Below are 13,893 nucleotides of genomic sequence, written 5' to 3'. Positions count from 1 at the left end.
GAATTCAAGAGCTTCAGGCTCGATTTGATAGCTAGTTCCACCCTCCCTCCTTCGGCGATCAGTGATGCCTCTCTAGTCCGTTCTCAATCCTGACACTTGATCCGTGATTCTGAAGTCCGAATGACATTGGTTACTTTGGTTGTTTGTCCCACTAAACATTAGGTTCCCTATGCGCGGGGTTCCAACCTTTATTTACTTTACTTTACTTTACTTTATTTTATTGCTTTATGCTATCTACATTTCAACTACTTTACTTTTTATGCGTTTAGATATTTGCTAGTTACTTGAATAATTTTGCTTATTTTATATTTACATGCTTAATTATCTATGTTTATGTTTTATTGCTTTTATATTTCTATCAGCTTACAATAATTGAATAGCACTCCGAAAACCCTTTTTTGTATGTTATGTCTCCATTTCTTATAGAGCATCGATAACGGGAGCAGACCTATGCTGGAAGCTCAAGTGTGGAAAGAGGGATGCATACTTGGTTTATCCTCTTATCCCTTTTCTAATTTTAAGCCCCGTTTTTTATCTTTAAAGTGGAAAAATTTGTTTATATAGCTTTGTGTATGTGTTATGTTTGAGCTTACCATGTTACTCCCTCCATCCCTAAATGGATGTCTCATTTGCTTTTTGCACGCTTTTTAAGAAATTAAAGTAAAGGTAATGTGCTTTCCAATTATGACCTTCACTTTTTCACTTTTAGAAATAAAAGCAATAAAGAATGCAAAAGTCATAAGGGTAAATTTGAAAAAGTAGAATAATGGTGATATTCAATTTTGGAAAGAGGACAACATTTTGGAACAAACTAAAAAGGAAAGTAAGACAGGTAAAATGGGACAGAGGGAGTATATAGGATCGTTTGATGTGTACCCTATATCCCACAACAAATTCCAAAGTGTGGAAAGGGATCTTTCGTTTGTCTAATCCTTAGAGTCCCTGTATGTTCCTTTACCCTATACCGTATGGAAACATCGAGGACGATGTTTATTTTAAAGTGTGGAAAGGACGCACTTTGTGCTTTGTATGCTTATATGCTTAGAATAAGAAAGTTGAAGCTCTTGGGAATGATAAGCGGGTGCATTTGCAATTTGAAAAGAGAGTTATTATTTGTGTTATCTAGAGAGAATTTTGACTAGATGCCCAAAATTTTTACTCTTGAAATATCTTTGAGGAAGTTACTTTCGAACCCATGAGAGTGTTTAGAGCCAAATAAGTTTATATTCTTGCCTGCTTGCATGATGTTCACCTCTTATTTATGTAGGACCTTAGTCAAGGATCTCTCGAAGTGGGAGTGTGCACTTTTTAATTTGAGAAAGATAAAATTTAGCGAGACCCGGAATTGGACTAATTTTGGTAGGGCATGGGGCAAAAGGTGAGCCTATTGGTAAGCTTAATGAAAAAAAAATCCCTTGATCATAAATAGAAAAAGGCATGAGGGGTTGACATGGGAGAGAAGTCGAAAAGGCAAAAGGCTAATCACCAAGTTTAAAATTGAGGGAAGCCAATACGTTGGGTTGTATTCAACCATAGTCTTCGGTAAGCAAAAAACTTTATCTAGAGTCGGTCATTCACATAAAAAGATCCCAAGAATTGAGAAAATAAGAGATGAGGTGAGCCGCTTCACTAGGATTCGGGTACCCATTGCACTGTCTTCGAAAAAGCATGGAGCTCCATGTGAAGTCATTGCACTGTCTTCGAAAAAGCATGGAGCTCCATGTGAAGTCGGGTGGCTCGATGAGAAAAAGCATGGAGCTCCATGTGAAGTCGGGTGGCTCGATGATGTTATCCTAGGAAGTGAGAAGAAAAGAGGGACCGCGCTAAGCCAAAAGCGGTGAGTGGTCCATGCCCCTACCCTCATTCATATTTACGTTGGGCTTTGGCGTATAAGGTTGGAAAAGTTGATTAGCTAGTGCACATCGTTTCCACTAGCGGGATCGGCTAGAGGCCCTAATTAAATAGAAGGTGAACCAAAACTTTGGAAATGCATGCTTGCGTATGGTGCGAGGAGTGTGATCCTTTATGTTGGTCCCAAGGGGATGGGGTACAAGTCTAGAGGGGAGGGTGAATAGACTTGTATAAGATTTTGCAAATCTTTTCGACCTCTCGTGTGTATTGAACTTAGGATGTTTAGGTTTGATACCTCACGAGGTGAAGACAAAGTTTTATGCGCAGCGGAAATGTTATCCCCTTTTAGTTAGCACGAGTTTAAGTTAGTTCGAGAAGTGCGTTTATATGCAGTGCAATCGAGAGGTTAGCGAGAGATAAAAGCAGTAAGTAAATGCAAGAGAGATTTTTAAGTGGTTCGGCCAACCCGCCTACGTCCACTCTTCTTCCAGAAACTCCCTGGAAGGATTGCACTAAAAACTTCCCTTTTTAGTACAATATCGAGCGCTTGAGCTTTGATCACGAAGCCCGCCTCAAGCCTCAGGTTTTTCGCCCCGCTTCTTGTTACTCCACCTCTCGAGCACTTGACCTTTGATCACCAAGCCCGCGTCAAGCCTCAGGATCTTCACAAGACAGCTCCCAGGTTACTCCGCCTCTCCAAGGTCTTTCTCCCCGCTTCCAGCTACTCCACCTCTCGAGCACTTGACCTTTGATCACCAAGCCCGCGTCAAGCCTCAGGTTTCTTTCACTCGGACAGCTGCCAGGTTACTCCACCTCTCTTGCTTAATCCAAAGCAAGGTGTTTTTGGTTGTCACAGTTGAATGTAACAGGCTCCAATCTGACCACAAGCTATCGTTGAATCAACTTCGATGTAGAGCAGCTTCGGTCACCTTCTAGATGTATAACAGTTTAAGCTTTGTAACTCTCTTAAACACTAAGATGTGTTTTCTCGCTGTTTTGAATATCAGGATGATATTCCAAATTTAGGTACTTGCACTTGAACGTTTTAGACGGACACTTCTTAAGAATTTCGAACCTCTTCACCATATTTTACTTCTGTGTCTTCACGTCCTTATATATGAGAGTAGAGGAATAATTCCGTTGGAGGGAAAACTATTCCGTTTGAAATTTGTCTCCCATGCTGATCATGGGTATTGCATATTTTCAGCATATTTCATGGAGTGGTGATCTTGTAACTTGAACCTCTTTGTTTTGTAGTGAATATTCCATAGTTCACTTTCTTGAGTCCATGCTCCACTTTCGTCTTTTGGTAAAAGTTACTCTTTTTATATTCCCATTATTCCTTGTTTGTAGGGAATCAGACCACTTCAGCATTGGTGCACCTTTTGACCGTTTGTGGTGGAAATCTGACGTGTCATCCATTTCTGCCCATTTTGAAATCTTCACGTTCGGCACCTCTTCATTATTCTATCCCCATGATATTCTTCTTTTCCAAACTTTAAGTATGCTTCCTGACCGTCATTCAGCTTTGTTGGAGAATTGTTAGTGTATCGAGACCAAGGTTGATATCTTGATTGCTTGATGTCTCGTACTCAAGTATCGAGAGGTCTATCTCTCGAACTCTGTTTATGTCTCGAACTAGATAGCTGTATCGAGAGGTCCTACCTCTCGAACTCTGCTTATGTCTCGAGACTTAGTTGATGTCTCGCAGACCCTTATTCCTCCAGTGTTGTCCCATGCTTTCTTCTGATCTGTCTATATGATTACAACACACGAGACTTCTAAGATGTTCAAACAAATTTACCTCAAGCTTAAATATTTTCCGAGTTGAGCTCAAAGTTACCCGGTTGTATTTTCGCTCTTGGTTTACTTGTCGAACTTACAGCGTTTTGCCTATGTATCGAGACTTGGGGATTTCTACTTATCAGTTGGTATCATCAAAACCTATTACATGATGTTCCTAACACTTTATTCTACTTGTTTATCTACGAAAGGTTTTTATTTCCCGAAAATATTTCTTGAGTTGATGACATCTGACCAAAATCCTTTGTAGATAACATAAATGATTTCTCCCGTTTCGACAGTCTTAGACACCCATCATTTTGACTTGCCAAAAGCTTTGTTTTACATGAGAAAGTATCTCGGAGACTTATGAGCTTAAATAGTAAATTGTCTTGCTTGAGGGCAAGCAAGAGCCAAAGTGTGGAAAATTTGATAAGCCTCCGAGATACCCTTAAATCAAGTGCATATTAGGGTGTTTTGTCACGCTTATTGCATCCTTACATGATGAATTATGGTCATAAATGCTTTAAATTCTCTAACCAACACACAAGAGCTACTTTTAGCCTAAAGGAGGTGAAACAGGAGTCCCGGGAGCCAATAGGAGCAACAGTAGAGCTCAAAGAACGAACCAGGCAAGATCGGAGCCCCGGAGGACCCAAGAGGATGGCCACACGCGTGTGAGTATATGTGGAAATAATCCAGTAGCCTCCCACACACGCACACACGCGTGTGAGCTGGCGTGGAGACTGCATTGCGCGGAAATGTTGCTAGGGTTGCTTTTCGGAGACTATTTAAACCCCTTTGATAGATTTTCAGAGAGGTTCCCAGAAATTTAGAGAGACTTTTACTATTCCATTTTCTTTTCATTTTTTAGATTAGTTTTAGGAAGATTTCCATTGTAGAAGACAACAAGCTTGGATTGAAGGATTACTTCATTCTAGGTGATCCCTATTTCATTTCTATTATATTTTGTTATCTTGTTCTTGGATTAAATTAGCTTTTGTCTTGAATTTCATATCATGTGTGGCTAGTTTAATCTAGGGATTTGGATTGTGTGAAGATATGTTGCTAGTGTGATGATCTTATATCTATATTTTGGATCTAAATGCTTAGATTGTTGGATTATCTATTCTTGTCTATTGATTGTTGTTTTGATGAGATCTTGTTTGGATTTGGCCAATCTAGATGAGAGATTGAGCTCTTGACTCTTTCATGTCTTTGATTAGAGTTAGGATTTAAAGCTTTGAAACAATCATAGTTCCTATGGACTTCTTAAGAATAGTAGGATAGTGTGTAGCTCAAGTGTTTGATAAAATTCCTCTTAGAGCTTTGGATGCTTGAAGGCACTCCTAAGTCAAAGAAGCCTCAGTACACAAAGGTGGAAAAGGACTAAGAACACACACTCTTGAATAGCCAACATCTTTGTCTTGTTTATCCATTACCTTAGTCACACCAAGATGCAACATAGATGAACACTATCCAATCCCTACCCCTTTTACATATTTTCAAACTCTCTTACTTTATTACTTTCTTGCACTCAAACCAAACCTTATGAACTCCTTTCACTCACGATTCACCACTCACCACACTCGAATCTCTTGCATGACTCAATCAAGTAAACTCCCGATCACTTGACACACCTCCACGTCCTTCCATCGAGACCGACACTCGGGGAGTCACTGACTTTCCGTTTTAACACAAATATCTTTTGACACCTCAACCCTAAGCAAAAACTGCAATGTCGATGGTGAAGCTGATATTGAGGTTGAAGATGTGCTTATTCATATATGGATGTGATGAAACAGAATGTAGCTCAGAACAATTTGATCATGCTTTAGAGGATGTTGGTTTTGAAAGTAATTATGAAGTTGAAAATGAGATGGAAGTTGAAGATATTGAAGACCTTAATGAAGGGGTTACACAAGAGTTTGACGTTTATGCAGCAGAAGAGGACCTCAATAGGGATGGTAATATGCAGGAAATTAGAATCAGAAAAGGTCAGACAATGGCACAATCAAAGGCAAAGGCAAAGGCAAAAGCCAAATACAAGACAAAGGTTGTTAATCCACCAAGTATTGATTATGGTAATGCTGGTTACTACTATGACTTTGTTGATCCACCAACTTGTAAGTTTGAAGAAAACATTGAAACGGAACATATATGAACTCATAAGAAATTGAGATTCCCCACATATAACTTAGAGTGTGAATATCAAGATTTAGAGAGAGGATTGTTGTTTGAAGATGCAACACAATTTAAGAGTGCAATGGTGAAATATGCCGTGCGTCACAAGAGATATATCCGCTTCTATAAGATGGGAGAAAGAGAGTTAGAGTGAAATGTGTGAGTGGTTGTCCTTTTTTATTTCATTGTAGATGGGAAGAGAGATATACATGTTTCTAATTGAAAACATTGCATCTAAAACATAAGTTCAATTGTAGGTACAAATTAAGGGTTGTAACTTAGATATGGATTGAAGAAAAATATGAAGACAAGATTATAAGGGATCCAACCATAAAGCATATTAAGTTGAAGGATGATATAGAGGCAGAGCTAAAGATAAATGTTAATGTAGTTATAGTAAGAAGAGCTCAGAAAGGTGTCTTGAAGAAAATGAATCAAGGTTTTTCATAAAAGTTCAAAATAATAAGGGACTACATAGATGAATGTTTAAATTCAAATCCTAAGAACACAGTGGTTAGTGCAACTAATAGGTGATATGAATCCTCGTAAGGAGATAAAATATAAGAATCGACAAATAAACTATAGTATGAGTCTTCCTTAAATGCAAGAAATATCACAAAAAATTAGTGTTCTAAAATAAGTGTATAAATGCAATATGTAGATAATCTACATTGCATTATATATCATTAATTTAATTACTTGTTGGTCAGTTATTGCAAGATCTTGAGGTACACTTATATTTTGATATTCAGTAAGTATAACTATATTAGGAAAAATTTCACCTAGGAGTAATGGAATAAGCACTTGAGTGTTTGTTGGTTGATCGTAAAGCGTTGATATTCTCTGGACAAATAACTACGCATCAATCAGAGCCTTAAAGAGCATTTCCTTGTCTTAAGGGATAGGTCGGAGGTAGAGACAAAAACAAACTCCATTACTAAACAATAAGGAGAAATATGAGAAATAGTAGAGAAGAATATAAAATATTCAATGCTAGAATTGTTATTTGCTTTTGAGAATACTTATAATGGAATTTTAATAGTCAAATAACATTCTATATTTTATTCAAAATTATGAATTTCCGATTCTTTGTCCCCTCCCCCTCTTCCACCCCCACCCCCTTTTCAAAATCTTCCTTATATTCATATTCATTACATTAATTAGTAATTTATATTAACATTATGGCTGCTTGAATATATTGTATTAGGAATTGTATTACCATATTTTAATGTACAATTGTAATACGAATAGGAATTGTATTACCATATTTTACAACATTACGGAAACCTTAATAGTATAGGACTGTTTTGGGCGGGAAGTTAAAATGGAGGATTTATTTTTATTAATAGTATAGATTACGTTGAAGGGAAATATATGTACTGCATTATTACGATTAGTAATTTTAATCTAGAATTTTAGATTACGAATAGGAAATGGGAGGAAAGAATATATTGTATTTGGAATTGTATTACCGTATTTTAATGTACAATTGTAGTACGAATAGGAATTGTACTACCATATACTTTACAATATTACGCAAATCTTAATAGTATATGAGTGTTTTGGGCGGGAAGTTAAAAAGGAGGATTTTATTTTTATTAACAGTATAGATTTTAATGTACAATTGTGGTACGAATAGGAATTGTATTACCGCATACTTTACAATATTACGCAAACCTTAATAGTATATGAGTGTTTTGGGCGGGAAGTTAAAATGGAGGATTTTATTTTTATTAACAGTATAGATTTTAATGTACAATTGTAGTACGAAAAGGAATTGTATTACCACATACTTTACAATATTACGCAAACCTTAATAGTATATGAGTGTTTTGGGCGGGAAGTTAAAATTGAGGATTTTGTTTTTATTAATAGTATAGATTACATTGTAGGGAAATATATGTATTGTATTATTACGATTAGTAATTTTAATCAGGAATTTTTGTAACACCCCCAAAACGGCCTATTTTTTTTTCTTATTTTCACCAATTGATTCAGTAATTCTTAAAACAAAACTTAGAACACGGAAGCTTTTCAAAATCTTATTGAGGGCATTACCGCCACACTTAGGCAACCAACAGACCTAAGTGCTAAGGCAAACTAAACAAAACCAAAATAAAATATAGTTCATAAGTCTTAATTGAAATAACATCACAATCTTTATTACATAATCTTTCTAAGCCTTGATAGTCCCCGGGATCTCGATCTACCGCACTCTCACAGCAAACCACGTCAACATTACCTGCTACTCAAATAGAGATTTCAAAAACACAACAAGAAAGTAAGGGGTTAGGGACACTTGCTAAGTAAGGGACTGCCTGCGAAAAAAAAAATTTAGTAAATAACTATTTACTTTACTTTACCCCTTCTTCCAAAACTCGGATGCTCTGCACTTTTGATCCAAAAAAAAAGCAATTTATAGATATTAATATCAAAAAGCATATGGAACTTTTCATAATATCATCACTTATAAAATTTCCTTAAAAACTTTATTTTGTGCCATACTTGCACACCACAAAATACATATAACTTTATTTTGTGCCATACTTGCACACCACAAAATACATATAGAAGCACATCAATCATACATAAATGGGACCGGTCCTTTATACTTAGGTCCTAGTGAACAGCTCCACGCTGAACACTCAGCAAAATTCCCATGCCAATAGAATTAGGACTCTAACCTTAAGTGTGCACACCTCCAAGTGAGGATTCCAAGCCTCACCGGGAAGTTACTAGCCCTAGTATTCGAGGATTTTTTCTATTGAATACTCCTCAAAACAGGGTACATAGACCCTAGTGGTAGGCATAACCTAACCACTCCTCAACTCAACAGGACAACAAATGCCCTAGTATTCGGGGATTGTTCCTACTGGATACTCCACAAAACAAGGTATGAACCCTAGTGGTAGGATTATCCTAACCACTCCTCAACAGGGCATAGCCCTAGTATCCAACATACAATTGAATACTCCACAATGTCAAGTAAATCAATTTATCAACATACTTCCATAGTTTGAAAATAATATTTTACTTGAGTAATTTTGCTCATACAATAATAATTTGTAGGGTAACATTTTATTTAACCCTTAATTCACAACCATACAAATAACATCTTCAAAATACGATATCTATATATACACTTGTACTCAAAATAGATATTCATGCCCACATATTAATAAGGGTAAATCAACGTTTTAGTCCCTCAAATGTTGCCAAACTGTCAATGTTGCCCTTTAACTCGGTATTCATCGATTTAGTCCCTGAAAATAACTGTTTTTGGTCAAATAACTCCATCCGGCCAATTTCCGGCCAAGGCTCCGATTTAACAGGGTTAAATATGTCATTTCCTCTCTTCAATATCATTTCCCCACTTCGTATAACATTTTCGCCGGCCCTCTGCGCTCCCATCACGCCGGTTTCCCGATAATAGCCGTGGCCATTATCGGAATTCTCACCACCGGCTTGTTGCTGGTCAGCTACTACATCTTCGTCATCAAGTGCTGCTTAAATTGGCACCGAATTGACCTCCTCCAACGGTTTTCATTTTCCAAACGGCGCCGCGTGGACGAGCCCTTCGCCGTTTACCCTAAAAATATTACTCCGTAATTTAGTGAATATTTTAACTTAATAATATTAAGAAGGAATATTGCTTCTTCCTCTGCTCTCCACTCTCCTTTCAGAGAACGCCATAGCCAGCTGAGCTCCCTTTCCATCATTCTTCAATCTTCAACGACGCCGTCCAATCCTCTCCCAGACGCAATATATACAATCAAACTTGTCAAAAAGGCGATTTTTTTGCGCCCATTAAATTAGAATTGATAATGTTCTTTAAGATCGTTATTTATTGAGGTCATGAGCAAAATTAAGCTGCATTGTTTCAACCCTCTGCATAACTGTAAACGGCTAATTCGTAAGCTTCAAACTCTTGCAAGTTCAACTTCAAGAGGCTCCCATGAATCTGGTTTGATTGATAAAAATCGGAGCTTGGGTGGTTTGTCGAAATCGGGCTCTGTAGATGAGGCTCGTGTTGTGTTTGACAAAATGCCTGAGAGAGATGAGTTTACTTGGAATGCAATGATTTCAACATATGCAGAAACAGGGAGGCTTGCTGAAGCAAGACAATTATTTGACAAGGCCCCAAACAAGAGTTCCATTACATGGTCAACAATGATTTCTGGATATTGTAAATATGGGGCTGAAAGTGAAGGCTTTGAGCTGTTTTGGGCAATGCAGAATGGGGGGCATAGGCCGAGCCAATCGACACTTGGAAGCATTCTTAGAATTTGCTCTATCAAGTGTTTGCTTTTGAGAGGTGAACAGATTCATGGATTAGCAATCAAGACTGGATTTGATCATAATTTGTTTGTTACTATCGGTCTTGTAGACATGTATGCAAAATGTATGCGTGTTGTGGAAGCCGAGATTGTTTTTAAGATGATGCCAAGTGGGAAAAATCATGTTACTTGGACTGCAATGATCATTGGGTATTCCCAAAATGGCAATTCTTTAAAAGCTATTGAGTGCTTTTGTGGCATGAGAGCAGATAGTGTTAATGCCAACCAGTATACATTCCCTGGCATTTTATCCGCTTGTGCTGCAGTTTGTGATTTAACGTTTTGAGTTCAGGTGCACGGTTGTGTTCTCCGTAGTAGCTGACCAGCAACAAGCCGGTGGTGAGAATTCCGATAATGGCCACGGCTATTATCGGGAAACCGGCAGGAGTGCAGAGGGCTGGTGAAAATCGAACTGGTGTTATGCGAAGTGGGGAAATGATATTGAAAAGAGGAAATGACATATTTAACCCTGTTAAATTGGAGCCTTCGCCAGAAATTGGCCGGATGGAGTTATTTGACCAAAAACAATTATTTTCAGGGACTAAATCGATGAATACCGAGTTAAAGGGCAACATTGACAGTTTAGCAACATTTGAGGGACTAAAACGTTGATTTACCCTATTAATAAAATACACTACAATGGTACATAACATACATATAATTGTACGGCATTCACAAATAAACCAACTAATTATTATTATTATTATTATTATTATTATTATTATTATTATTATTATCATCACATGTGTACGGCATTAGAAAGAAAATAAAAAAAAAATTAATTTCATTTGTTCTAATATGCCATTAACACAAGAAAACAAAACAATTTTATTATTATTATAATTAATTAATACATACATACGTACATACTATAATTCACCAAAAACATAAAATTTAATTCTACACCAAATATTACATGCAATTCAATTAGGTAGTAATATTTGGATTTTTCACAAAAGCACAATAATTACAAATACACATACATATACACTACATACACACATACGGTATATTTAATACTAATTAAATAAGAAAAATCATTTATATGACAATATTTATACATATAGTAAATATTGTATACATACACATTCGGTTTATATTTAAATATTTATAAATACGGTACATAGTATATATATACATAAATTATAAATACTATACGTACGATATATAACTTATATATACTAATTATTATTATTATTATTATTATTCTTTTAAAAGACTAATACGTAAGTTACAAAATCATTCACATAACTATAAAAAATTTCTTATATTGAAAATCATAAACAAGGATAATCCAAGGATAATTTTATACATGAACCATTTACCAAGTAGAGAGATTTTTTAATATGAACAATCCTTTCATACCACAAAATACATGTTTTAGTTATACACCAAAACAACAAATAAGGACAAGGCATGAGATACAAATCCACTTTGGAGATGTTTCTAGGATCCCTTTTTTCCAAGTTCCTTACTCTTGCTCTACCATTCCTTTACCACCATCAAATCACCAACCAAAACAACAAAACAATTCTATAAGATACAACCCTAAGACTAAAAGAAATCAACAAGATAAATATGGAACTTACTACCAAGATTTCCTTTCCTACACTTGAAGACTCAATAAGAAGGAAGAAGAATTTTTTTTTTTTTTGGGATGTTGATTTCGGCCAAAGGAGATGTGAAGGAAAAGAAATTCCCTCCCCTTAGAATACCAGAATTTTTTTCGGCTAAGCCACAAGGAAGAAGAATAGATTGACTCCCCACTTTGGATAACCTTTAAGAGAGAATAAAAAGGATTTAATTTGAGTAATAATAAGAGCCAAAGAGAGTTAGGCCTAAAATGGGTAGAAAAAATAGCGGTCAAATTATTTAATCAAATGGATGGTTCAGATGAATTATTTAATCAAATAGATGGTTAAGATAATTCAGATTAATATTATTAATAGAGATTACCTAATTTAACCTTACTTTTATGATTATCCGTTAAGTTTTTCGTTAAATATTCTCTTCTCCGTTAGTATTCCGTTAACTTTTAACTTACCCATTAATTTCTATAAGAGAGGTCTTAGGTTCGAACCTCATCTCAATCAAATTTGACATAATTAAGTTTCTCACTCTATTTTACTCTTATTAAATTAAATAAATTAGTAGCTACAACAAAAAATGATACATATGTATTTCTTTAATTTAGAATATGTGTCTACAATACCTTTATTTGAAAAAATTATTCATTATTAAAAAATTAAATTAAATAAGATAAATAATTTCATTAGTTATATTGTCTTTATTTTCTCTCATACAAAGATTTTTTACATTCAAATTTATCAAGTACAAAATAATGTTATATATTTATTTACCAAGTATTTTATTAATACTATGAAAAAATTTTAAAATAATTTGAAGCTAATTATATTAATTACTTGGGGATTGGTTGACAAAGAGAGTACTCAAATAACCCAACAAATTGAAGCGGAATCACTATATTTTACTCTTATTGAATTAAATAAATTAGTAGTTACACCAAAAAATGATACATATGTATTTCTTTAATACCATGAAAAAATAAAAAAGAATAGTTTGAAACCAATCATATTAACTACTTGGGGGATTTGTTGACAATGAAAGTATTCAAATAACCCATTACCCAGCAAATTGAAGTGAGAAACTACCTTTTAATATTTTTGGAATACATAATTTTTTAAATTTTTATTAATTTATTTAATCTTTTTTCTTAAACTAATGATTTATTTATCTACAATAACTCATTCAACAATAAGGGTTGAATCAAATGAACCCCAAGCAGAACACCTATAGGAAAGTCCATAGCTTCTATATCATAATCTCATTGCATGACGTTGTCATCTATGATATCAACAATGACCGAATTGCAAATAACACACTACCAACAAAAAGAAAGAGAACAAATAGTAAAGATGAAGACAATAACAATGTTACTCAAAAGAGAATTAAGAACACTTAGAAAAATTCAAATTAAAAGTAGTATTTATTTAGACTATCATTTTTAGACCAAATATTTAGACTATCGATTTTACAATGTTGCAAACATTTATTTTAGTAATAATTATAATGAATTTTCTATATTATCTTGGATTCATATACTTTGAGTTAGATATTTAAATAAAAAAATTTGACATTCAATTACCCATGTATAAACTTCTCCTATATAATCTTGCATTGATATACTCTCAAATATTTATTTAAATATAAACATTAGGCATTAACCCATTCGCGCAATGCGCGTATAAAACTAGTTGATATATAAAAGTTAAATTATTTTTTTAAAAATAATAAAATTTACCCAATATAATATCTTAAGTTATTATATTTATTTTTTTTGAAAATAAATACTTAATGCATTAAATCGGAATCCAAAATGATAACAAGAAACAACGAAGGAGAGTACAACCACTCTCCGCAACTTGACTCAGAAACGGCTTCCCGGGCAATTGCATGGGCAGCACGATTCGCAGATCGCCTAGCACAATAAAAAACTACATCATGAATCTGAGATGCAGTTTCTTTTACATCACCAATAATAAGTCCAAAAGAAGAAGTAAAAGGTTAAGATAATAATGCATAATAAACGAGCTGGGAGTCAGTTTCAACATCAACATCTCCAATCTCCAACTCCTTAACCCAGCTGAGAGCTTCCCGAATGCTTGCAGCCTCTGCTTCCTTAACAGTAAAACATCCTTCGCATGCCTTTGATTTCGCT

At 35.0% G+C, this 13,893-nt stretch overlaps 1 protein-coding gene across 1 annotated transcript; it reads left to right on the top strand.

Moving 5' to 3' along the window:
- The first annotated feature begins 9,672 nt into the window (after nucleotides 1-9,672).
- On the top strand, nucleotides 9,673-10,440 carry LOC116029692 (pentatricopeptide repeat-containing protein At4g37170-like). Its single transcript, XM_031271736.1, has one exon. The coding sequence runs from the start codon at nucleotides 9,673-9,675 to the stop codon at nucleotides 10,438-10,440; it is 768 nt and encodes a 255-aa protein (XP_031127596.1).
- Nucleotides 10,441-13,893: the final 3,453 nt, after the last annotated feature.

The sequence above is a fragment of the Ipomoea triloba genome, chromosome 9, assembly GCF_003576645.1.
Source record: "Ipomoea triloba cultivar NCNSP0323 chromosome 9, ASM357664v1".
Taxonomy (NCBI): domain Eukaryota; kingdom Viridiplantae; phylum Streptophyta; class Magnoliopsida; order Solanales; family Convolvulaceae; genus Ipomoea; species Ipomoea triloba.
The sequence above is the reverse complement of the archived record's forward strand: the minus strand, read 5'-3'. Positions and strand labels throughout refer to the sequence as shown.